The 26203-nt window shown below is 45.2% G+C and overlaps 4 protein-coding genes and 1 pseudogene across 5 annotated transcripts in view; 3 read left to right on the top strand and 2 right to left on the bottom strand.

Annotated features, from left to right (window-relative positions):
• Positions 1-64: 64 nt before the first annotated feature.
• Positions 65-5265, bottom strand: LOC110977799 (3-galactosyl-N-acetylglucosaminide 4-alpha-L-fucosyltransferase FUT3-like). Its single transcript, XM_022232237.2, has 2 exons — positions 3747-5265; positions 65-1758 (listed from the first exon to the last, which is right to left on the bottom strand). The coding sequence occupies exons 1-2, from the start codon at positions 3783-3785 to the stop codon at positions 457-459; spliced, it is 1341 nt and encodes a 446-aa protein (XP_022087929.2). The 5' UTR covers positions 3786-5265; the 3' UTR covers positions 65-456.
• Positions 5220-6495, top strand: LOC147797110 (uncharacterized; annotated as a pseudogene).
• Positions 6496-8243: 1748 nt separating this feature from the next.
• Positions 8244-15310, top strand: LOC147797109 (histamine N-methyltransferase A-like). Of its 2 annotated transcripts, none has more exons than XM_087144060.1 (4): positions 8244-8373; positions 11026-11309; positions 14489-14821; positions 14946-15310. In XM_087144060.1, the coding sequence occupies exons 2-4, from the start codon at positions 11114-11116 to the stop codon at positions 15308-15310; spliced, it is 894 nt and encodes a 297-aa protein (XP_087000186.1). In that variant the 5' UTR covers positions 8244-8373; positions 11026-11113. The 2 variants fall into 2 exon arrangements, with proteins under 2 accessions (XP_087000186.1, XP_087000187.1); XM_087144061.1 differs by lacking the exon at positions 8244-8373 and adding an exon at positions 10690-10841.
• A 19-nt stretch (positions 15311-15329) lies between these two features.
• Positions 15330-26203, bottom strand: part of LOC110977798 (mutS protein homolog 5-like) — a 101097-nt gene continuing 90223 nt past the window's right edge. The window contains exon 26 of the mRNA XM_087144044.1: positions 15330-16369. The gene's annotated coding sequence lies outside the window, so the exon portion shown is untranslated. The remainder of the gene's footprint in view (positions 16370-26203) is intronic.
• On the top strand, positions 18836-26187 carry LOC110977805 (histamine N-methyltransferase A-like). The gene is made up of 4 exons (XM_022232247.2): positions 18836-18959; positions 19141-19424; positions 24655-24987; positions 25118-26187. The coding sequence occupies exons 2-4, from the start codon at positions 19229-19231 to the stop codon at positions 25480-25482; spliced, it is 894 nt and encodes a 297-aa protein (XP_022087939.2). The 5' UTR covers positions 18836-18959; positions 19141-19228; the 3' UTR covers positions 25483-26187.

The raw sequence follows: 26203 nt of genomic DNA, 5'->3' as shown, positions 1-26203 counted from the left end.
TTCTAGATACATTTCAGTTTGTCATTCTGAATTTATTGGTTTTTCTTTTATTACAGAGTATATATGCTTTTTAAAAATCAGCCCTGTGACTGTCATTGTATGTAATGCATCGACAGATACAAAGTTCAGTTCGCTGAAGTGACTTTTACTCTCTAAACTCGTTACTCTGTCTTTTAATGTCTTGCCCTGTCAGGATAGTTTTCGGTGGGAATCCAGGCTTGACGCGTGCTTATGTACATTCCTCTCTTATCAAGAAAAGTTGTACACAGGCTGCCGACAGATGATTGTACACATTCACTTGAAAATCAGTAGAAAATTTTCACGCATTGTGTCTCTTGTTGGCAGCAGAAACGATATCATAAATGATACCATATATCAGCTGAAATGAGCTATACCATTCTTACGTGTCTTGTGGAATCCATTTCGGTACAAGATTTAGTTGATGAACCCCACGTTTTATCGGCTGTCCAACAGTTTCCATGGTCTCCAAGCGTCGTAGAGGGCATACTGCCTCTCAACTACAAATCCATTGACAGATTGCACAGGTTTGCGGCAGCCATTGTACCACTGGGAATCTCCTATCCGTTTGACTTCCTGCTCAGTTCCATTATAGAGATGGGGTAAAATCTCACACATGGTGGTGGGAGTTATGGGGAACGAATGACCAATCACCCCACGCTTCCTCCATTCAAAGTACGAGTTGTAGAGCTTGTCATCCTGGTCAAGGAATCTTAGATATTCCGCCAGGGACTCCAAGGATGGAAAGTCACTGACATGTATGAAAGAGTCGGGTGGTGCAACCTTCTCAAAGTCCTCTCGGGGTGCCCCGTACACGACAGGCACGATGTTGTAACCAAGGGAGTTGGCCCAGAACTTCTCGGTGATGTAGTCTCGGCATTCGCTGTTGGCCAGGGCTAGGTAGAACTTGAATCGCCGCATGGCTATATTGCAGCGCTCGGAGCGTTGAGGATAGCAGGACAGCTCCCCGCATTTGCCGTAGGTCTTAAGAGGTAGCAACTCTCGAAGTCTTGCTATGAAAGGAATGCGTGGCCACGTCACTTCAAAACAGTTGCTGCCAATCCACACAATGAGGCCGTCTTTACCCTGTGCGTGGTTGTGTGATTTGGGCACTCTCCGATTCACATTGGGTTGGTGTTCTCTATAGTAGCCAAACGGGAGGTAGACATCGGAGTCTCGTCTGTATGTCATCATCTTGTGGTACTTCAACTGGCGCAGGGCCAGCGACTTGGACCACACGGTGACCCTGAAAGGCGTCTCGGTGCTGAAGTAAACCCAGGTCTGTCCCGTTGGTGGCTCGACCTGAACCAGTTCACGAAGGTGCGTTTTGAAAACCTTGGGAAGCATGCCTAAGACCACGGCGTCCATCCTGTCTGTCAGAGACACGTTGGCGCCGACCGTGAGAGAAATATTGCAGTCGTACGCGGGACACTCGATCTGCCCATTCCATGCCCCGCCAACTTCCCTTTGCCGAATCTTTGTAATAGCCTGGAGTTCTGGCCACTCCTCCATGTCCTTCACGTCCCCGAAAATGAGGACATTCTTGATGCACCCTTGGGCTGGTACCGATTGGTATCCCCTCCGAAAGAGTTGCTTACCGATCAGTGATTCATCCCTGTTAACAGCTGCAGAAGCACTTGCTGTCATACTCAGGCTACTGTTGACCATTCCGGACGTCAACATCCATAGAAGGGTTCCAGTAAGACAGCCAAGGACCACCGCAATCTTGTTATTGGAAATCTACAGATAATGCAAACGCACTTTGAGATTAAAACCTTATAGAGATGCCACCTTGCTTGCAAGACAATTCCTTCTCTCATTACATCACAAACCGAAAATTCAGTGTTGGGATAAGTTCTTCACCAATGTAAGCTAATAAACGTTGTATATAATTTATACATTTTGTGCATTTGCTTAAGAGACAGCGTTACAGTACAAAGTGACTTAGTCTTTTGCAGCCGTACTTATACCAGTCACTCGTAGGTTAAAACAAGACCGTGACAAGGAGAGGTCTGTGAGATTTTGGCACGTCTAGCCTGTATAGAAAACGGGTAAAAATACGCTCAAGGCACTTACAGCTAGCAGTCAAGAAAATGACTTTGCCTTCATAACCCTGTTAATTAGGGGTTTCTCATCAGCTTGACCCAAGGCTCACATACCCCGAGACGGTCAGGCAAATGAAATTGTTTGGGTTTTGCCCGAGTAAATGATTATCTTTACAATTCGGATGACATATTAAAAGTTTAATCATCTACTTGAAATAGAAGACAGCAGCCGTGTAAGTTTGGAGAGCTACGGACATTCGCAGTTTTGGTAACTACATGTTAATACCACAAAGGTAAACAGTATCTTAGAGACGGCTTGTTGTTACACTATCCCACACTGGAGAAAGTGAAGCCAAAAGCGGAAACGAACCAGCATACCAGGGAAAACTGCTTGGCTTACGCCCCCTTGGCAAACATTCCCGCCTCTTTGTGCCGCGAGGGAAAATTCCGCGGGTAAATATTTGCCCGCATTTACCGCCTCACCAAAGGTTACCATCTACATGTAAAGCTTAGAGCACTCGACTCGCTGAAATGTGTGTTCAATGCATGGTTTAAGGAAAGGACATTTTAGAAAGCTTATTATACAGAGCTGAATTTTCTTCTTCCCCATAAAGACAAGACTCCTGTCTGGTTGATTTCTATTCAATTTGCCAGAGCAATGGAAACTACGACATCGGAACGCGATTTTGGAGCGCTGGGTAAATTTGACTTCAGGTAATAGTGACTTCAGTCTAAACATGGCGATGGACATTGTTGCTATGGCTTGTGTGGATCGATTCATTCTGGCATTGGGTACACGGGATGTTGAAATGCTGGAGTAATAATTACACCGTTGTGGATACACAACTCGTGTAGGACTTTTATCTCTTCACCTCACCTGCTCACTCAAAATTGGCAGTGTACAGGCGCATTTTTCGAAACCCGTGGTACACAGGTGTATTTTGGTGGGGCTAAACAGAAATATTTCCCCGCCATGTGCCTTCCAATGATGTGATCATAGCAATTGTGCATTATTGGAGTCATTTTGGCTTTTTGTGGTTGTATGATTAACACGTTGAATGCACAAGTAGGCATAATGTTCGTGCAGGTATATTGAGTCTATCTACAGAACCCTGTATGGTCGCTGTGGGTACACTGCAAACTCAGTGTTTTTAAGATAATGTGCACACCATCTTAGGTTTATACTTAAAAACGATAAAGTGACCTGACGGACAACACAAGTGTGCGTTTGATTGACAACTTAATTTGACTACATTATGAGAAGTTTAACGAACTCAGGACACTTTGGTGTAGGCGTTTTAGTGATGAGCTCAGCGCCTTTGCACCAATCTCACAGTAAGACCAACAGAATGACAATATGATTTGAAGTTAGCTAACTCAACATACAGGACACAAGACCCCGATATTTTTGTCCAGCAAGGACAGAAGGAATTCGATCCAAACAATGGGAGAGCTTTCGTCAAATAGTGCTCCGCTTTTTTATTGGCAAATCGCAAATGCAGTGAACAATTTTCTTGTCATTTTGAAGGAACGTTGTGAGGGTGATATTGAACCTTGCACCGTTAAACTTCACACCTCCCACTGCCCATTTTAAATTGCAATCAGGGTTTCAAGAATCGTAAGGGTTTTGCCATGCTTTAAAAACAAACTACAGATTATAAATCGGACAGTTATGCCACAAACCTTTCGGACGAGCATAGTGATAAGACCTCGCGACGCCATTTCCTCATCAGAGTAGTCGATTGCCAGTGGTTACATCTAACGAGGGTCATCGCTGTTTAGTAATGATGCATAGCCGGTCTTTAACCATAGCGGTGTCATACATCTCAGCTCCGTCAGTGAGACTGAAACCTTTACCGTGATTGTGCGGATTATCGAAGAAGACAAACTCAAGGAAAATGGGCGTCGTGTTTACCGAGCGCCTGTAAGCACCATAACGGCTGTAGGCGAGGGAGACTAAGCCGAAGGCACGAAATCATAATTTGCACATTGGTTCAACTAAAATGTTACGTTACGTAACGTGACTTGGCGCCAATTTGATCCCTTCAGTACGGCGAGGATAGTACAATGCTATAGCGTACGCGACGACGGGAATCAATGTGAGGCTCTACACTGTTAATTAGCGACACCGACGAAGTTACTAGGTGGGAAACCCGACCGTCTAGTCAATATTTTCCGAGTCAGAGTCCCACTATTTCGAGTCCTCGTCCTCTACTATAGTTCGAGTCCAAGTCAATGTGTGTCCATTAGATATTATTGGATACATACAAAAAAAGTTCCCATTTCCAGTCAGCGATTGCAAATACACGAAAACTAAAGAGGATCCTTAGCGTAAATCCCAGGGTGATTATCCCCTCCACTGACTGGGTTAGGTGGGCCACTAAATCATCCCCCAATATTTCCTGGAAAGTAAAAAATCAAGGCAGAAGAATGTTTCGGAGTTTCCAACAACCAAAATATATTCAACAGCACTCATACAGGGAGAACGTTGTGGTAAACTACTGTGGGAGACTGACCCACCTTGTGCATGGGTGCTGTTGCCTTGGAGGAGGGCAGATTATTCGCTAGATACCAAGCCATTCCATGGGCAATGCTGTGGGAGACTATAGCACCTTTTACTAGAGGCTGTTTGCTAAAATGAGGGTAGACATCCTACTCGATTTTTAAAATTTATTTATTTATAATATTTATCCAGGGTATAACTTATTCACCATGTAGGGAAAAAACCAAAAAAAAAGTCCAGATCCCAAACATCGCAATGTACAGTATCTTAATTATCTGTTTCACACCAAGGCAAAGGAAGTTGTTTACATGTGGGGGCGCTGTTCCATTGAATCCGTCATCCGTAAAGGGAAATAATAGGCTCCTTTTAAACACTTATTTATATTATAGGATTTTCGGTAATCACAGCAAGTGTAACAGTTAACAAGATGTATTTTTGATTATATGTATTGAGTTTGTTAGTGTTCATTTTGGAGAATCATTAGAAATTATGTGCGTTGTAATACTGAACAAGGAGTGTTGTGAGTGCTTTATCCGGGATTTCTCTGAATCACATTGCCGAGCCCCAAGCTGTCACCAGTCTAGCCCCACTAGTGTGGCACACTAGTGACTGAACTGAGTCATCCATCGCTCAGCTCAATAGGTTTAAGCCAGTAGTGTAGTATTTATTTTATTGTAAATACTGTAATTTATGTCAATTGAAAAAAAAAACAGCCATTGCTTACGTCCTGTATTTTAATAGGTGGTCAGAGTTTGTAACAGTGCATTGGTAGTAATCCCCTTATGGTTCTAGGTTTTCAGAATGGCCAACAATGAGGCTAGCCTTGTTGAACGCCTTGATGCAAGGATTGACGGAGACCATCAAGACAAATCAGAAGCCAATTTCACAAAGGGCCATTAAATTGGTTAGGTTTAATGGGCGACCAACTATTTCAGGTGATCCAACTATCCTTGAGTGGATTGATGAGGTTGATATTTATTGTCAGCAATGCAGGGTTCCAGATACAGAAAAGACACAAATTGTGTATTATCATTTGGGTGGGTTGGCTCGTGATGAAGTCAAATGTAATCCTCAGGTGAAAGGAGATTATAAGGCCTTGGTCAAACTGCTCAAGAAACAATTTGGGGCTGACGAAACTGTACAGTCATTGCAAAAGTCACTGTATGAGCGCCACCAACTAGAAGGCGAGTCCCTTGTGGACTATTAACGTTGCCTTATTCGGTTGTATGACCGGATTGTTGAAGTTGGAAGTGAAGGAGAAAAGGAAGGGCTTATGGGCCTTAAGGATAAAGTTCTTATCAACCAATTTGTGGCTGGGGCTAAGACCCCAGCCATGCGTTTAGAACTACGCAGACTTGAGTTGGCCAAACCTGGGCAGACCTTTCGTGAACTTTGGGATGCTGCTTTGGATCTATTTAGGGACATTGATAGGCCAAAGGTGAAGCGCACCCAGGTACGTCAAGTGGATATTGCGGTTGATGAACCTGTTATAGATGATCAAGGGGTTTTAAATCATAGAGATGATGTGGTCGATGTTGCAGTAGAGGGGGTGGCTGCTCGGACCCCAAACTTATCACAGTTTCAACAGCTGATGCAGCAGCAAACTGAGATGATAAAGTGTATAAAGAACCACCAGGAGCAAATTTTGAAGCAGCAAGAGCAGTTCACCAGTCTTATGGAGCATGTGATTAAGAGTTCAAGTCCAAAGCAGTCCGGCACTGGTCAAGGGGGCGGCGTGTGGTGTGCTATGCATGTAAACGCCCAGGGCATGTTAGGGCAAACTGCAAGTTTGACCGTACTATTGGTGGCCCAAAGTCCACACCTGCTGGTCAGCCCTCTGGGGGACAAGGGCAGCCAGCCAGTGTGGGGTCAAACCCAAATAAGCCCACACAGAGTGGGGAGTTAAACACGAGTCCCCCATCACTGTAGGCCAAGTGATGGAGCAGGTCTCTGAAGTGGCCTCACCTGGGGGTAATGTTCCTTGTAAGGGAGAAGAGTTGCCCAAGTATACAGTAAGTGAACTGCTCGATTGTCTTGTGCATAAAAGCCCTTCAGTGAATGCGACCTTGGCAGGAATTCCTGTAACTTGTATAATAGACACAGGTGCAGAAACCTCACTAATGAGCTCACCTTTCTTTGAGGAACATTCACCAAGAAGAATGAGTGGTCCAAAGCCTCTTGGCCGTTATCTTAGGGTGTGTGGGGTTGATTCCTTGGAGCTTCCTGTGGAGGGATATGTTGAGGTCCCATTAGTTGTGCACAACTATTCGGTTCTCACTCACTTCCTGGTTATTAGAGACCCATTGCAGTGTAGGCTGGGGGGTCGGAAGAGCCCTGTACTCATTGGATGTAACATACTTGAGTTGTTGAAGGGCATCGTAATTGACCCCAAAGTACAGGATGCTGAGGCAATAAGTGTGGCCTTGCAATGGTACCGTCTCGCAAAGGAGCCACATTGTGGAAAAAAACAATCAAATGAAGGGTCAAGAAAATCAGCGTCTGTGCTCACCTATGGAAAACCAATGACTATTCCCGAGGCAGGTTCAAACCATCCAGTGTCAAATTAGAGCTCCGGGTGAGGTATTCAGAGACAAAATGTCTCTGTTAGATAGTCAGTGGGCTGATGATGGAGAAGTAAATGATGAAGGGGGTAGTGCGCCTTGTGTTTCTTCTGCACTTAAGAGTATATGATTCATGTGGGTACACAAATGGTGGCTCTATTCATGTTTTGGCGGGCAATCTTGGAACTCGGGCTGTGGTGATTTCCCCCCCCCCACACACACACAAAATTGGCACAGGCCTCAGTGATATGTATGGATCCAATTGGGGTTGAGGAACAGGATAGCTCACTACAGGTTTCAGTGAGTGAGATTCTAGTGGAAGATGTGGTGAACAAACATGTGGAGGCTGGGCATGAGCCTAAGTCAGACGTGCCAGTGGACTCACCTGTGCCTCCCTCCCAAGAGACTTTTGTATTTAGTGACGGGACCCAGTATAAGTTACCTCCAAGGCTGACGCCGTCATCTTGTAATTTGGTAGGGGATCAGAAGGAGCAGTTTGTGCAGTTGTTGCAAAAACATTAAGCAGTATTTTCAGTACACCAGTATGATCTTGGTCGCTGTGACACAGTTCCTCATGTAATTCGCACCGTAGATGATACTCCAATTAGTCAGCCTTACCGTAGGATCCCGCCCAGGGATTTTCAGGAAGGGAGCTCTTGCAACAACTTTTAAAGCACGGTATCATAAGACGTAGCACTAGTCCGTATGCAAGCCAAGTGGTGTTAGTAAGAAAGAGAGATGGCAGCCTGCACTTATGTATTGATTACAGGCGTCTAAATGCCAAAACTGTGCGTGACTCATTCCCCCTTCCTCGCATTGAGGAATCCCTTGAGGCCTTAAGATAATGCAAGGGTGTCATGATGGTTGGGGGCATCAGGGGGTGACTCGCACATGTTCCTCACTGAGGAGAATCATATTATAGGGTTTTCGGTAATCACAGCAAGTGTAACAGTTCACAAGGTGTATTTTTTATAATATTTATTGAGTTTGTGAGTGTTCATTTTGGAGAATCATTAGAAATTATTTGCGATGTAATACTGAACAAGGAGTATTGTGAGGCGATTTCCAGGGATTTCTCGGAGTCACATTGCCGAGCCCCAAGCTGTCACCAGTCTAGCCACACTAGTGGGGCTGTCACCAGTCGAGCTACATTGTTGGCGTCTTTTGCGGGTTTGTGGGGGCTCTAAAGGGAGAAACTTCCGTCAGAGACTGGAGAAGCTTCCGGGAGGCCCTTGGGCACTGGCTGGTATGAAACGTTATTTATTACATGTCTTGTTTTGTGGAGGGAAATTGTGAATCACAATGTCAGCATTACGCGTTGCACAATGTACCAGGGGTGATAGTACGGTTAGTACATGTACATGTAACATAAACAATATGCACATTCGTGTGCATGCGCTTGTCGGAGCTACTGTCCCACACGTTTGAATTTAGTTATAATGTATAATAAATTTTCAGAATGGAAAGATCGTTATGTGCAATTTCTTAAAAAGATTAATTTGATTTGTTTTTTAAACAGGGTTTTTATACTTGGCAATCGATGGCAATAAACCAGTAAAGTCATTGCATGGCAACACCCAAAACCTCCTCACGGAGATCTCGCCTCTTCATTGAGTCTACTACAACCATATGGTGGTCTTCCATAAGGCCTGACTTTAATTATGTTAAAATTATATATACATAAATAAAGATTAATAGAAAAAAACTCACACTTGATAAATTAAAATGATCTAAAAACCAAAACTGGTTCAAACAGAAGACACTAAACCTCGTCTAAAATCAGATAAAATAATAAGAGATCGAAACAAACATTAAACGTTAAAAGTAAAAGATTAAATGCAAGAAAACATACACACCTTGAAGAGTACTAAAAACTACATACCTAAAAACAAAAAGCAGACATAAACTAATTAATAAGGAATACATTTCGTGCAGCCTTGAAACTCGTTAAAGTTTCTTCTGAATTTACAGATTGGTCAAGGTTATTCCAGACAGAAATACCAGTGACAAATGGGGAGTTACGCAAGCATTCAGTTCTTAGTTTTGGCATAACAACTGAGTCCTGGGCATGTTTGGTATTGTAACCATGAGTCTGAATTGTCTGGGTAAATTCATCTGCCATGTATCCTGGTGCCAAGTTATTCAGACGTTTAAACATGAGCACAGCACAATTACAAATAAATTGTTTGTTCAAAGGCATCCATTTAAGCTCTTGGAACAGTTCAACAGATGGTTTATAATAATCCTAATTATTCAATATAATCCTTTCAACCCGTTTTTGTAGCTTTTCAAGTTTAGCAGTGTGCATTTGGAATCTGCCTAACCAAATTTGGGAGCAATAATCCAGATGAGGTTGAACGAACGTAAGGTAAATTTAGGCATTTTTTGGAAATATATGGCTTAACATGTTGAAGCATGCCTAACTTAGATAGGACAGCTTTAGCAAACTTATCAATTTCTTATGTCCAGGGCAGCTCTTCGTCATTTAAAACACCAAGACACTTCGCAACCTTGACCCGTTTCAGGATGTAACCATTAGCCGTAACATCAAAATTCTCAATACCATTTAGTTTACGCCACGATCCAATCAGCATATCTACATTTAGTACCAGTTTAATGGCATCAATCCAATTCATCACCTGACGTACCCCATTACTCAGTTTCTGTTTGACCTCGTCGACATGCGTCCTACTTACTGTAAGCGTAGTATCGTAAGCATACATATCGATGGTTCCATCTGTAACTGAGTTAGGTAAGGTGTTAACAAAAATAGAAAAAAAATGATCAATGGACCCAAAATGGATCCTTGTGGTACACCCGTTTTCAAGTCCAGTGTTCGTGAAGTAGCGCCCTTAAAGAAAACTCTCTGAGTACGTTTATCAAAGTGCGATTTCAACCATTTTAACGTCAGATTCGAACAACCCAATTTTGCTAACTTTACAAATAGTACTTCATGGTTAACAGTATCGAAAGCTTTTCTTAAATCAATGAATGCTACGCCAGTCATTTACCCTCGTCAATATTCTTTGACCAACAATTTACCAGTTTCACAAGAACAGTTGTGGTCGAATGCAGAGGCCTAAAGCCAGACTGCATGGTTAGGGTGCAAGAGATCGTTATCCGAAATAAACTGAAACACCTCCTAGTCAAGATCCCTAGGGGATGTTTCAGGAGGAAACTAACCAAGTACCAAGTAGTTGATTATGCACAGCTCCTTCCAATAGTTTGCTTAGTACAGGTCGCACTGAAATGGGTAGGTAATTAAGGCAAAATGCATCACCTGATTTAATATTTATAAAGAGGCACTCTTCCACGATTGAGGAATAATGCCTTTAGAAAGGGACAAATTAATGATGTGCGTCAAGGATTTACTGGTGATAGTGGGCATACATAATCATGCATGGATCAAACTGGGAAAATTCCCTTATGGTTCCACAGTGCTAAGGTCACGACCCTCTCTCAAGCTTGGACATGTATTGCATTCACGCGGTGCACATGCAGTACATGCGTGGTCACTGTACATAAAAATGAATGAATACTGCAAACAACAGCCCACCCTTAGAACCACAGTTGACCTTGACGGATACAAGGTGCGCTATTCTGTCTGTTTTTAGAATTTACCAGCTCTCCGTTGAATGCATTCGGTTCCGTAGAAACATATATTTTTCACCCAAAGCGTTGATTTTGGGGCATTCAGCGAAAGATCCAATCCCGGTAAGAATGATTTGGAAACACCAAGCCAGCAAGCATGGCTAGTTGAAGGCGTTTATCATTACGAATTTCATTATCAAATACGACTTTGTCGGTATAGTCTCTTAAACCATGTCAAGTTTCATTTTTTTTCTCTCCTGGCAACAAATGGCAGCAGATAACTTGAATTTCTTCTCCTCGTTAACAGGGAAGAAATCAACTGCAATTTTGAGGCGGTCACGGGAGGTACAACCTGTTGAAGACAGTGCAGTTTTTCAAACTATTATCCATCCACCATGGCTTCGCTGCGCAGCTTGACGGATGATACAGATCTCTATCACCAGGCCTTTGCTATCTACCATCAGATCAGCGACGGGGAAAACATTATGGCCGGTTGGGTTGATTCTAAACTGAGTGAGATAGTCAGCGATTGGAGCGTCAGCCTGAGCGGACGGGAGCCGTTGAAAGTCCTCAGCATCGGACCAGGAGAAGGTAATAAAGGGACACGAAGCTACGCCTAAATCAACACTAGTGCCTTTAACGTGTAAAACATTACCACCTTTAGGGGATGGCATATGCCTTGGAAGAGGACAGAATCTGGGCCTATACTGATATAATCCGGGTACTGACCTTCCTGTGTGCAATATCTACTCTGTAGATGTATCTGCAATCAGTTAAGGGGTGATCAACACTGTAGGACAAGAGGGTCCACAGTTGGGTCAGGGTGCACAGTTGGTTGAAGGCCAGTGACACACCAAGGGGACCTTAAGCCCCCCATGTTTTTCTTTTCTTTTTTTCCTTTTTGCTTTAGAATCTTCACCATCTAAAACTGACATAAGCCTGGAACCCCTATCCTATGCAGTGCAATGGTGACTTTGCGCATCACAAGCTATGATGGGGAAAAATTCAAGCCTGACCCCTCCCCTCCTCAAACAAATCGTGGTCGTGCCCCTGGGGAGGGTTCATAGGTGGGTGAGGGTCCACAGTTGAGTGGGGGTCCGCAGTTGGGTGAGGGTCTACAGTTGGAAGATCGAGTACACATTCTATGGGAACCCTCCTATACACTTCATACATGACCGAGGGTTTTTCAAACACACTGAACACTTTGGCTGTCGTAACACTGGGGGGACAATTTCTTTAACTAGAAACTTTTGGACTGGTTTGTGTAGACTTTGGTGTGTCCCCGAAATAAATTTGTCCCCATAACTGCTGTTCAAACTTGTGCACAGTCCCCGCAACTATGACACTAGAATGTACATTTATACTGTATGTGGTAAATAGACGGCACTCTATGTGCAATACTTTAACAGTTTAGCTCTGGTTCTTTGGCATTTACGTTACCATCAAAATCCTTCCCCCGGGGAGTGGGTCGGGTCACCTAGTGATACTTACCCCTGCCCAGCCTACATATGCAAATTTCCCATGTGCCTAACAGACTTAATTATGCATTCTGCCCCTTGACCCTCCAAAATGCACTGCGGTCCCGCCACCGTGTTCATCCTTCTTTTCGAAGAGGTAAAGTCACCGGAGCCAAAGTGGGGAAGGACGGGCGGGAGCAGCTGGGCAGGGGTATCACTAGGAGACCCAACACACTCCACGTGTGCAAGGAGTCTCCTGCGTTCACATACCCCTGCCCAGCCTACATATTACGCAGAGTGGCACCGTACCCTGGAGGTGGGTCGACAACTGGAGTGTAATAACAAGGAGAATATAAGGCAGGCGTTGCATGAGTGGACATTCACCAAGTGACCCTAATAAGTCTAGCTATCAACCACCCAGCCCAGAGCAGGATGCTGGATGTTGCCTGGACCACTGAGCCCAGGGTCGCTCTGCCATGGGTCATTTCGCTCCGCAGAAAATCTTTCAGGTAGCATTCGGTGAAGGTGGGGGGAGATTTCCAACAAGCAGATTTCAGCTGGAGGATCCCCTCTGAAGTATGAACAGAATGTACGGGCAGCCTGAACATCGTGGGCCATGACGTAAGCCTGAGTTGTACATGCTGTGCCACCGTCTCGATTGGCAAAGATGATGGCCGAGACCATCCATCGGGCAATAGTATCCTTAGACGTTGGATGAAAGGGTTTTGTCGTGGTGATGAAAAGTTAGGAATCAGATTCCCGGCGGCATTCAGTCCTGGCAAGATACCAATTGGGAGTCCAAACCAGGCACAATTTCTTGTGTCGTCTCTTGCAAGTGAGGTTATATCGGGAACGAATATGTCAGCAGGTCAGACAGTAGGCATCTGGTTTTTAGTCAGGAACCCAATGGTTGGGATGAGACAAACCCCTTGAGGCTCCCAGTGGATGTGACAATCGGCAATCGATAGGGCATGTAGCTCGCTACCTTGTCTCGATGTAACGACCACCAGAAGGAACGCCAGCTTGATGCTGAGATGGAGGTCAGATGAATCAGCCAACGGTTCGAAGGGGGATCGGCAAGAACGTGTAGAACGTTTCTGAGATCCCAGGATAAGATGAGGCGTTTGACGTGGGGACGCTCGACAAGCATTCCTTGAACAAACTGGTTGTTAGCAGCGTTGTTGGAGACAGTCCACCCATCGCTGAAGCCCAAGTTGACAGCTGCTAAGGCCGACAAATAAGAGCGGATAGTGGCAACCTGGAGGAACGAGTGGAACAGGTACATGAGGAAGTCTGTGACGGAGTAAACAGGAGCTTCGGTTGGAAAAACATCGAGGTCATCACACTATCTAGTAAAATGTTGTAGTCGGCTGCCATGGACGCAGCGCCTCCAGAAAGGCCCCACGCTCTGAAGGATAGTTGGACAACATCCAGCACGTCAAGTGAGGACCCTCCGATGCTTGGTGGAGGATCCCCAACTTGGGCTGACGAAGGATGACCTCCCTGACTGGAAGGACCAACGGCCATTGTACCAGGAATCTTGTCAGTCTTTAAAACCACGGTTGGCGAGGCCAGAAAAGGGGCAACAAGGAGGATCCGACATGGCTCCCATTCTATCTTGAACAGGACCCGCGGGATGAGGGAGACTGGAGGAAAGACATACGTCAGAAGGCCTGACCAGTCGATCTGTAGGGCGTCTGTCGCCCATGCCCGTTGGTGAGGGAGCCTGGAGCAGAAAGTCGGGAGATGGACATTGTCAGTGGATGCAAAGAGGTCGATAAGAGGATGCTTGATCTCCACATTGATCTGGCTGACATGTTCGGATGAAGAGTCCACTCCGTCGGTCTGACGGCACTCCGAAAAGCGCGTCTGCCATGTCATTGCTGGTTCCTGCTATGTGGATGGCTTGGAGGGTGACCCCTCGATCGTTCGTCCACATGAAAAGCTGTCATGCAAGGGCGCAGCGTTGGGGAGAGCGAGTGCCGCCATAATGATTGATCTACGCCACTGACCAATAGATCAGAAAATACTTTTTATTTGTACTCAAGAATCAAGTCAATTCACAAACGCGAAAGGTTACGGAACTCGACACTCCGAAAACACCATGAAGACACGTCCGTAAACGAAAGGCACTGAGAAAAGAACGATGAACTTTGCGGTAGGACCACAGTGCATTGTGTAGGGTCAAAGGGCAGAATACAAAATTAAGTCTTTTCAGCAAATTGTAATAGGCACTTGGGAAATTTGCATATGTAGGCTGGGCAGGGTTATGTGAAAGCAGGAAATTGAGAATTTTGGTTTTGGGGAATACAGGTGATACTGAAAGCAGGATTATAAGAGTTCTCTGCAGCTGCAGACAGCCCCATCATATCGTCCATGCGACCATCGTAGAGCCCGCTGCTGAGATGGTGAACAAGTACAAAGAGCGCATTGCTGATCAGGCATCGGAGCTGCCGGACGTGACTTACAACTGGAGGGTGCAGACCTTGGAAGATTTCCAAGCCACATCCACCAACCACGATGCGAGGTTCCATTTCATAAGTAGTGTGCATTCTATCTACTACGTGCCGGACCTCAAGACATCTCTCAAGGATCTCTACGACCGCTTAGAACCAGGAGGGATAATGCTGATTGTAGTAGTGTCAGGTATGGTCTCAAGACAACCAAAAAAAAATAAGAGGCGTTACTCTGCATCATGTAACTATAGCATCACTTTATTAGAGAGAGAGTAAGAATTTCCTTTTTTTCCTTTGTTTTTGAATTTTTAAAGATGACTCTGGTATGGGCCAGCTGGGGAAGAATGATCCACGGATGCATAAAACAAAGGACCAGCACCCAACATCCTCTGACATCCAGGTAGCATGTGCCAGTCAGGGCATCCCTGTGGCCCAGGAGCTTCGAATCAATGAGCGATTAAACATCAACCTCTGTCTGTGTGAGCCCAAGGATCTCTCAACGGACGGCCGGTTGCTGCTCGACTTCTTAACCCATGTGGCCCACTTCGTGCGGGATGCCCCTCCTGATCTTCAGCGTGAAGTCCGGGAGTGTCTGGCGAGTGCCAAGTACTCGGAGAAGGGGGATGAGGGTGAGGTCATCTTCAGAGCAGACTCAAAGGCTTTCATTATCAAAAAATGAAGATGATAGACAAACAATCTGCTCTAGAAAGCTGTTGTCACAGAAAGGCTTCGAAGTTTAGTAGCTTTTGTATAACCACATATAATCATAATTTCTTGCATATGTTGTCAGTCCAAGATTCCAACTCTTTTTTCTTTGTGCATAATCTGTCTTTAAAAAGTATCTTCAAGTCTAATAGACAAGTGGTAATCTGATTTACGTATGCCAACATCAGACTGGATGCTGAATTTATGACAAATGTAACCTTTTAGCCAATGGATAATTCTGCAATTTCGATGAAATCGTGACATTGATTATGCCTGCCTTTGAATGTTATCCTGTTGTATACTGAACCATTCTTAAGTTCTTGATGAGTGCAATTCTTAGCTAAAATTAAGCAACACTTTAAACCATTAAAGTATCTCAATGAGAATTGGCAAATTGCAGGATATTATACAACACATTGTTTGTAAACAGACTCTTCTATTCTTAGCTACAATCCTCTTCAGTTTTAGATAAGTGGGCTTATAGTGTTCAACCATGTTTAGTTTTGTTTCAATACATTTATATCCATTTCAATAGAAGGTACAAAATACAGTATTACCTATAGTAACATATGACGGTTGAACCATGGTTTCTCATGGTCTTTCTTTTGTTTTTTGGAAGAAATTTAAAGGTGCAGTCTAAGAATTGAGGTATTCAATTTAACGTTTATTGAAATTTCTGAAGGCCGGGATAAGTTTTCCCACTGTAAAAAATTGTCCTCGAGAAAGATGAAGGGAAAGTCATTTTAGTTTCCCCCCGTTAATATAAACAACGAATTCGTAAGTGATATCATTAAGATGGCACATCGGCATTTTTCAAAATCAACAATTATAAAACACAAGTTCCAATTGTAATAAAGCTGAAATGGGAAAACAAATGATGCTGTTCCAATTAATTTAATCACGTTTTAAAACTCTAGGTGACTTGGATGAACATCGTCCCTGGAGAGATGCCAACTTTCCAAATTGAAAAAGTGTAATCCTATCGCAATTGCTGCTCCAGTTTTCCAACCAGTCCAATTTTTTTGGCGCGATCCTACGCATTTTCATCGGAAAATAAGAAAAAAAATAGTTTCAGAAAAATCCTGTCGTCTTTTCTTTCAAAACAAACACATGTCAACAACTTCTTTCCACGTCAAAGCACTTGTATTTATACTTCTAATTAATTGTTGATTATATTTCCGCATTAACTCTGGTAAGCTTTTATTTTAGTCACTTTTGGGGCAACTTTTGGCAACATTCGTCCCATTCAATCAGCACAAACAATGTCCAAAGATCTTTACCTACCGACCCTATGTAATCGGAAGCAGAGCTATATTTTCTTGGCCTAACTAATGTGACAGACGACGTGTACGATATCGGTACATGTACAGTACAGTACAATGCTGGGACGTACACAATCACATTTCATACGAAGTGCATTCGTGCCTATTCGCCCCCTGTTCATCATACCGTTAATCGGGGCGAACGGATGATTCAACCACGCTGGTTTCTACCGCTTCTTACGCAGCTCGTATGTTCAAAACTGCGGGATGCCAGCGACACATTTCTGACGCGCGCATAACGAGGCCGGCTCCATGCTAGCTTACGTAGGTTTATACACAACTGTATGGTTTTGTACCTTCGAGTTGGAAATCGTAAAAGTCTTAGTCGGGATCGTACAGTTGTAAACGGACTAAGCAAATCGTAAAAAAAATTACGCCTAAATCGTACAAGTTGGTCTGACATATATTGGGAAATATTTTGAGTGAAGGGAAGGGGGTTAGGAAAGGGTAAAGGCATAAGATTCAAGAATTAGCATTCATACTCTGAAGACATATTGCGGTAACATCTGAAAATAAACCTGTCAAATCACACTGGTCGGGAGTGAAACTCGCGCAAGTTGAAAGTGTTTATTGTGACTGCTTATTAATGGTTTCTGAATGCAGAAAACTAATAGTAACAACTTTATAATACTAAAGCTCCACTCCCAGTCAGTATCCGGCATTCTCCTGATGACGAGCAGAGCATACTGCTCGAAATGTCCAGTACCACTGGTTCTTTTCAGAACCGCAAATACTCACAAAAGAGGTACGTCCATGGTGCTACCGTAAACCTACTTTCTATTTTACCTCTTCACCATGCAAACCTTCATGACGTATCAACGTTAGTGCTTGATAGTGGACACCGTGCATAGTGCGCCCCCTAACGACTCACAATTAGACTGTGCGCCACCTCGCACTAACGTCTTGGGAATCTTGCTGCAGCGTTTTAACTTGTTCTTTATTTTTCCCTCGGCTTTCCAAGGGAACCAATCAGCACTCGCTAAATTGCATGCATAATAAATTTTGATGACCTCAATAATACACCATGGTATGGTCACATGCATCATGGCTGTCTGCAGTCCCGTCAACACAGACACGACAACACAGACGTTCGTACAGAGTTAGCAAGGAGTAGAACGGGTGATTCTCAGACTAGGTGAGGCCTAGGATATGACATAATTATAATACCAAGGCTATAAATATTTAAGAAGATCGGACATTTGCATACAACTGCTACACCCCCATTCCTGTAAGATTCCCAAGACGCTAGCGAGAGTAAGTAAAATCTAGGTGTACGAGGGCGCTCTTCAACAGAAATAAAACAACTATCGATCACTGACGTCTTGGGCCAAGACTAGGAGGAATGATACTTATTGAAGTGGCGTCCTCGGGTATTTTCTTGAGACGACAAACAGATGAGGAAAAAGCAGTAATCTGCCCCAAATCGTTAATGCAGCACTTTCACTCTGCAAAGCAAGAATGATTTAACCAAAAAAGATGTAATAAATACACGAAATAGTTATTTTCTTTCCTGTGGTATGGGTCAACTGTAACCCCTAAAATGAAAATGGAAAAGATTTTGAAGAAAACATATGAATAATGAACACAGATCTGTACAATCTTTTAATCACGTATGAAATAAGTTGTATATCTTGGGGCTATTGGCATCACGGGGCCGATACCTCCCCAAACGTCCAGCCTTTTAAATTACGTTGTGGTGAACTACTGAAAGGGGCTGTTGGCTTGAAGGAGATTGGATTACTCGCTAGATACCAAGCCATTCCATTGGGAGACTTAAGCACCTTTTACTAGAGGCTGTTGGCTTGAATGAGGGCAGAAAACCCACTAGATTCAGAGGATGGCAGGTGGATCCACCCTTCACAAAGGGGAAATCCATCGCATTTAGGTTCAGAACAAAATCATTTATTGATAGATGAGGGGGACTGAGGAGGACAAAGGCACTCGATTGTCTGGCGGTGGTGGGTATACATAATCATGCATGGATCAAACCGGGAAAATTCAGTTATGGTTCCACAGTGCTAAGGTCACGACCCTCTCTCAAGCTTGGACATGTATTGCATTCACGCGGTGCACATGCAGTACAAGAGTGGTTATTGTACAATAAAAAAACTGGGCACAATAGGTACTGCACACAACCACGCACCCTTTCAACCACACTTGACCTTGACAGACGCGAAGTGCGCTATTCTGTCTGTTCCAGAATTTACTGACTCTTCGTTGAATGCATTCAGTTCCGAAGAAACATACATTTTTTCACCCAAATCGTTGATTTTGGGGCATTTAGGGAAAGATCCAATCCCGGTAAGAATGATTTGGAAACACTAAGCCAGCAAGCATGGCTAATTGAAGGCGTTTATCGTTACGAATTTCATTATCAAATCCGACTCTGTCGGTTAGTCTCTTAAACCATGTCAAGTTTCATTTTTTCTCTCCTGGCAACAAATGGCAGCAGACATTTTGAATTTCTTCTCCTTGTTTACAGGTAAGAAATCAACTGCAATTTTGAGGCGGTCACGGAGGGTCCAACCTGTTGAAGGCAGTGCAGTTTTTCAAGCTATTATCCATCCACCATGGCTTCGCTGCGCAGCTTGACGGATGATACAGATCTCTATTACCAGGCCTTTGCTATCTACCGTCAGATCGGCGACGGGGAAAACATTATGGCCGGTTGGGTTGATTCTAAACTGAGTGAGACAGTCAGCGGTTGGAGCGTCAGCCTGAGCGGCCAAGAGCCGTTGAAAGTTCTCAGCATCGGACCAGGAGAAGGTAATAAAGGGACACGAAGCTACGCCTGAATCAACACTATTGCCTTTAATGTGTAAAACATTACCACCTTTAGGGGATGGCATATGCCTTGGAAGAGGACAGAATCTGGGCCTATACTGATATAATCAGGGTACTGACCTTCCTGTGTGCAATATCTACTCTGTAGATGTATCTGCAAACAGTCATGGGGTGATCAACACTGTAGGACAAGAGGGTCCACAGTTGAGTGGGGGTCCGCAATTGGTTGAGGGTCTACAGTTGGAAGATCGAGTACACATTCTATGGGAACCCTCCTATAAACTTCATACATGACCGAGGGTTTTTCAAACACACTGAACACTTTGGCTGTCGTAACACTGAGGGGACAATTTCTTTAACAAGAAACTTTTTGACTGGTTTGTGTAGACTTCGGTGTGTCTTCACAATAACTGCTGTTCAAACTTGTGCACAGTCCCTGCAACTATGACACTAGAATGTACATTTATACTGTATGTGGTAAATAGACGGCACTCTATGTGCAATACTTTTGAAATTGGGGACAAATGACAGGATTGATTGTGGTTATGTCACAATATTTGAAGTTTAACAGGTTGCTATTGAGAGGAAGGTTGAAATGAACTAGATGATGGGGAGAAATGCCTTTAAAAGTTTAGCTCTGGTTCTTTGGCAATTACTTTACCATCAAAATCCTTCCCAAAGTGGAGTGGGTCGGGTCACCTAGTGATACTTACCCCTGCCCAGCCTACATATACAAATTTTTCATTTGCCTAAAAGACTTGGTTATGCATTCTGCCCCTTTACCCTCCAAAATGCACTGCGGTCCCGCCACCGTGTTCATCCTTCTTTTCGAAGTCATGAAGTCACCGGAGCCAAAGTGGGGAAGGACGGGCGGGAGCAGCTGGGCAGGGGTATCACGAGGAGATCCAACCCACTCCACGTGGGCAAGGAGTCTCCTGCGTTCACATACCCCTGCCCAGCCTACATATTACGCAGAGTGGCACCGTACCCTGGAGGTGGGTCGGCGACTGGAGTGTAATAACTAGGAGAACATAAAGCAGGCGTCGCATGAGTGGACATTCACCAAGTGACCCTAATAAGTCTAGCTATCAACCGCCCGACCAGGAGCAGTGCTGGATGTTGCCTGGACCACTGAGCCCAGGGTCGCTCTGCCATGGGTCATTTCGCTCCGCAGAAAATCTTTCAGGTAGCATTCGGTGAAGGTGGGGGGAGATTTCCAACAGGCCCCCTGGCAGATTTCAGCTTGAGGATCCCCTCTGAAGTATGACCAGAATGTACGGGCAGCCCGAACATCGTGGGCCATGACGTAAGCCTGAGTTGTACATGCTGTGCCGCCAGTCTCGATTGGCAAAGATGATGACCGAGACCATCCATCGGGAAATAGTGTCCTTAGACGTTGGATGAAAGGGTTTCTTCGTGGTGATGAAAAGTTGGGAATCAGATTCCCGGTTCCTGGCAAGATACCACTTAGGAGTCCAAACCGGGCAAGTGAGGTTATATCGGGAACGAATATGTCAGGAGGTCAGACAGTAGGCATCTGGATTTTAGTCAGGAACCCAATGGTTGGGATGAGACGAACCCCGTGAGGCTTCCAGTGGATGTGACAATCGGCAATCGATAGGGCATGTAGCTCGCTACCTTATCTCGATGTAACGACCACCAGAAGGAACGCCAGCTTGATCCTGAGATCGAGGTCAGATGCGTCAGCCAACGGTTCGAAGGGGGGATCAGCAAGAACGTGTAGAACGTTTCTGAGATCCCAGGATAAGATGAGGCGTTTGACGTGGGGACGCTCGACAAGCATTCCTCGAAGAAGCTGGTGGATAGCAGCGTTGTTGGAGACAGTCCACCCATCGCTGAAGCCCAAGTTGACAGCTGCTAAGGCCGACAAATAGTAGCGGGTAGTGGCAACCTGGAGGTCCGAGTGGAACAGGTACATGAGGAAGTCTGTGACGGAGTACACAGAAGCTTCGATCGGAGAAACATCATGGTCATCACACCATCTAGTAAAATGTTGTAGTCGGCTGCCATGGACGCAGAAAGGCCCCACGCTCTGAAGGATGGTTGGACAACATCCAGCACGTCAAGTGAAGACCCTCCGATGCTGGGTGGAGGATCCCCGACTGATGAATGATGTCCTCCCTGACTGGAAGGACTAACGGCCATTGTACCAGGAATCTTGTCAGTCTTGAAAACCACGGTTGGCGAGGCCAGCAAAGGGCAACAAGGAGGATCCGACATGGATCCCATTCTATCTTGGACAGGACCCGCGGGATGAGGGAGACTGGAGGAAAGACATACGTCAGAAGGCCCGACCAGTCGATCTGTAGGGCGTCTGTCGCCCATGCCCGTTGGTGAGGGAACCTGGAGCAGAAAGTCGGGAGATGAGCATTGTCAGTGGATGCAAAGAGGTCGATATGAGGATGCTTGATCTCCACATTGATCTGGCTGACATGTTCGGATGAAGAGTCCACTCCGTCGGTCTGACGGCACTCCGAAAAGTGCGTTTGCCATGTCGTTGCTGGTTCCGGCTATGTGGATGGCTTGGATGGCTTAATCATTTGTCCACATGAATAGCTGTCATGCAAGGGCGCAGCGTTGAGGAGAGCGAGTGCCGCCCTGTTGATTGATCTACGCCACTGCCGTGGAGTTGTTGCTTTAGACTTGAACAGAATGACCTACTAGTCGTCAAAAGTGGCGAAGAGTGTTGAACACCCCTTGAAGTTCCAACACATTGATATGTTTGCCCCGGTCGACCAGGCTAGCCATTAAGCCGAGAAGACGGAGGTAGGCTAACGCCGGAGGAGCCTTGGCCGTTAGAAACTGAAACACACTGATGCAGGTTGAGGATGCACTCTGGCATCTGAGTCGCAATGCCTTTGCGGAGGTCGAGAACCGCTCCAAGGTAGGTTGGCCTCTGAGATGGGGTAAGACTCGACTTGTCGTAGTTGATGAGAAACCCCGGACGTATCGTGATGTTTTGGGTGAGGGAGGTGAAAGCCCTGGTCTCGTTGGGGGAACGGCCGATGATCAACCAGTCGTCTTGATATTGGGAAGATGAGAACATTGCGCTGTCGCAGGTGAGCGGCGAGTGTCTAGGAAACCCGGATGAAAACCCTTGGAGAAGTGCAGAGGCCCAAAGGAAGAGCTCGAAAATTGTAGATGTGGCCGCAATATTTGAAACAAAGGAACTTGCGGTCCTGCTCGTGTGTTGAGATATGAAGATATGCATCCCGCAGGTCAGTGGAGGCGGCCCAACACGGGACCGGTTGGGAACCCAAGACTATGTTAAGGGTCTCCATCCGAAATCACTTCGGCCTGATGAACTTGTTGAGAGGCTTCAGATTATTGGTCGCGATTTTCCCGGCTCTTCCTTGGGTGTCAAGATCGAAGAATGATGAAAGGAAGCCGGTGGATAGTTGACTTCGGTGTACCAGCATAATGCCTCATTTGCGTAGCAATGCTGAAATCTCCTTGAGAGCCAGACGCGTGGAACTGTAGTGTGGACGGGAAGTAGAGCGGAAACCATATCGGACGATGAGGAGCTCGTGAAATCGAGGATATAGCCGTTGGCGATGGTGGCAAGGACTCAACTGCCCAAATTGATTTCCAGCCAGAATCCGATGAGATTGCCCAGATGGCCGGCGACGGGTGCGGAATTGGCAACCGTCAAAGGTGAAGGAGAGTAGTCACTGGCACTGCCCTGCGAATGGACCGATGGACCGGGGGCGCGGGGTGTGAACCTATGGCTGGCGGGTTGTGGCTGGAACCTTCTAGGAGCAGTCGAGGGCAGAGCTGGATGGGGGTTCGATGACTGAGCTGGGGACGGAAACAGACGTTTAAAGGGATGGCATGAAGATGGGGACGGGCCTGCCTGCTGTCTTGGTGGCGGTGGTGGCTGCCGCAGTGGAGGAGCCACAGGTTTATGGAGTGAAATTTTCTTGGCAGTCTCCATGCACTTCATCTCCAACTCAAGGACATTAGTACATTTTCAAGTGAACAAGTCGTCCCCGAGAAGGGGTAGATCAAGAAGTTTGTTCTTGACCGACTTGTGGGGACTGTTCATAGCGTCAATAACGTTTGCTATGCAGCTGGAAGTACCTAGGAGTGAGATGTGGGTGAACTACTCAAAGACGGAGTTAAGACCCTTGTTGTGCCCACGCACGAAGGAATGGCTGCAATATAGTCAGGTGAGACGGGAGAGTCCTCCTTGCAAGCCCGGGCAATATATTCCAAAAGAAGGAGAAAGGCCAAACATTAGAGGTCAAAGCGAGAAGCTATATCCAGACAACAAAAAACAGACTCGAAGTTGGCCTTGTCCTTATCCAGGAAGGTGAGGCGCTTACTGGCATCAGAAGAGATCTTGTCTCTAGCGGTGTCATAGATGTCCGGGCTGACAGAAAGCAAGACACATCTTCCTGGGGAAAGTGGTAGTAGCACTGAGCCCTGGATGGCATTGCGCGCCAGCGCTTAGCCTTTGCAAGGACATTCATCATTTCCATGCAGGAGTACTCCAGGGGTATCTCCGGGAAGACCGGCTCAGTCGACTCGAGGCATGAATGCTGATGTTTAAACGAAGTGTTTCCATGCTCTGCAGGTGTAGGGTCTGAAGATGGGAGTACATGTAGCATGTCGCGCTGAAGAAGGCAAAGCATCCCTTGGGTTGGGTCAGGCCATCCACAGAGTCAATGACGTCATCCTCGGAAGACAGCGGTCAGACCCATACAGCCTGGGGCCGTTATTGTTGGAATGCATGCACCACATTGAGAACAGAGGGCTGCCGGCTGGCCCCGTTCAACGGCCATACACAACACAATCCAACAGTAGGTCATGCCCTAACCTATAGATAATGAATACAAAAAGGAACAGACAGAACAACAAAATGCAAAATACAAATGAAAGCACTCTTACCAATAGATCAGAAAATACTTTTTATTTGTACTCAAGAACCAAGCCAATTTACAAACGCGGAAGGTTAGGGAACTCGAAACTCCGAAAATGCCATGAAGACACGTCCGTAAACGAAAGGCGCTGAGAAACGAAGGACGAACTTAGCGGTGGGACCACAGTGCATTGTGTAGGGTCAAAGGGCAGAATGCATAATTAAGTTTTTTCAGCAAACTGTAATAGGCACATGGGAAATTTGCATATGTAGGCTGGGCAGGGGTATGTGAAAGCAGGAAATTGAGAATTTTGGTTTTGGGGAATACAGGTTATACTGAAAGCAGGATTATTAGAGTTCTCCGCAGCTGCAGACAGCCCCATCATATCGTCCATGCGACCATCGTAGAGCCCGCTGCTGAGATGGTGAACAAGTACAAAGAGCGCATTGCTGATCAGGCATCGGAGCTGCCGGACGTGGCTTACGACTGGAGGGTGCAGACCTTGGAAGACTTCCAAGCCACACCCACCAACTACGATGCGAGGTTCCATTTCATCAGTAGTGTGCATTCTATCTACTACGTGCCGGACCTCGAGACATCTCTCAAGGATCTCTACGACCGGTTGGAACCAGGAGGGATAATGCTGATTGTAGTAGTGTCAGGTAGGGTCTCAAGACAACCAAAAACAAAAAAACGTAGGAGAGACGTTACTCTGCATCATGTAACTATAGCGGCACTTTATTAGAGAGAGTAAGAATTTCTTTTTTTTCCTCCGTTTTTAAATTATTAAAGATGACTCTGGTATGGGCCAGCTGGGGAAGAATGATCCACGGATGCATAAAACAAAGGACCAGCACCCAACATCCTTCGACATCCAGGTAGCATGTGCCAGTCAGGGCATCCCTGTGGCCCAGGAGCTTCGAATCAAGGAGCGTTTCAACATCAACCTCTGTCTGTGTGAGCCCAAGGATCTCTCAACGGACGGCCGGTTGCTGCTCGACTTCTTAACCCATGTGGCCAACTTCGTGCGGGATGCCCCTCCTGATCTTCAGCGTGAAGTCCGGGAGTGTCTGGCGAGTGCCAAGTGCTCCGAGAGGGGGGATGAGGGTGAGGTCATCTTCAGAGGAGACTCGAAGGCTTTCATTATCAAAAAATGAAGATGATAGACAAACAATCTGCTCTAGAAAGCTGTAGTCACAGAAAAGTTTAGTAGCTTTTGTATAACCGCATATAATCATGATTTCTTACATATGTTGTCAGTCCAAGATTCCAACTCTTTTTTCTTTGTGCATAATCTGTCTTTAAAAAGTATCTTCAAGTCCAATAGATAAGTGGTAATCTGATTTACGTATGCCAACATCAGACTGGATGCTGAATTTATGACAAATGTAACCTTTTAGCCAATGGATAATTCTGCAATTTCGATGAAATCGTGACATTGATTGTATACTGAATCATTCTTAAGTTCTTGATGAGTGCAACTCCTAGCTAAAATTAAGCAACACTTTAAACCATTAAAGTATCTCAATGAGAATTGGCAAATTGCAGGATATTATACAACATATTCTTTGTTAACAGACTCTTCTATTCTTAGCTCTAATCCTCTTCAGTTTTAGATAAGTGGGCATATACTGTTCAGCCATGTTTAGTTTAGTTTTAATACATTTATATCCATTTCAATAGAAGGTACAAAATACAGTATTACATATAGTAACATATGACGGTTGAACCATGGTTTCTCATGGTCTTTCTTTTGTTTTTTGGAAGAAATTTAAAGGTGCAGTCTAAGAATTGAGGTATTCAATTTAACGTTTATTGAAAGTTCTGAAGGCCGGGATAAATTTTCCCACTGTAAAAAATTGTCCTCGAGAAAAATGA

This window comes from Acanthaster planci, linkage group LG12 (genome assembly GCF_054643075.1).
Source record: "Acanthaster planci isolate LZ-2023a linkage group LG12, COTS_SCS, whole genome shotgun sequence".
Taxonomy (NCBI): Eukaryota; Metazoa; Echinodermata; class Asteroidea; order Valvatida; family Acanthasteridae; genus Acanthaster; species Acanthaster planci.
The sequence above is the reverse complement of the archived record's forward strand: the minus strand, read 5'-3'. Positions and strand labels throughout refer to the sequence as shown.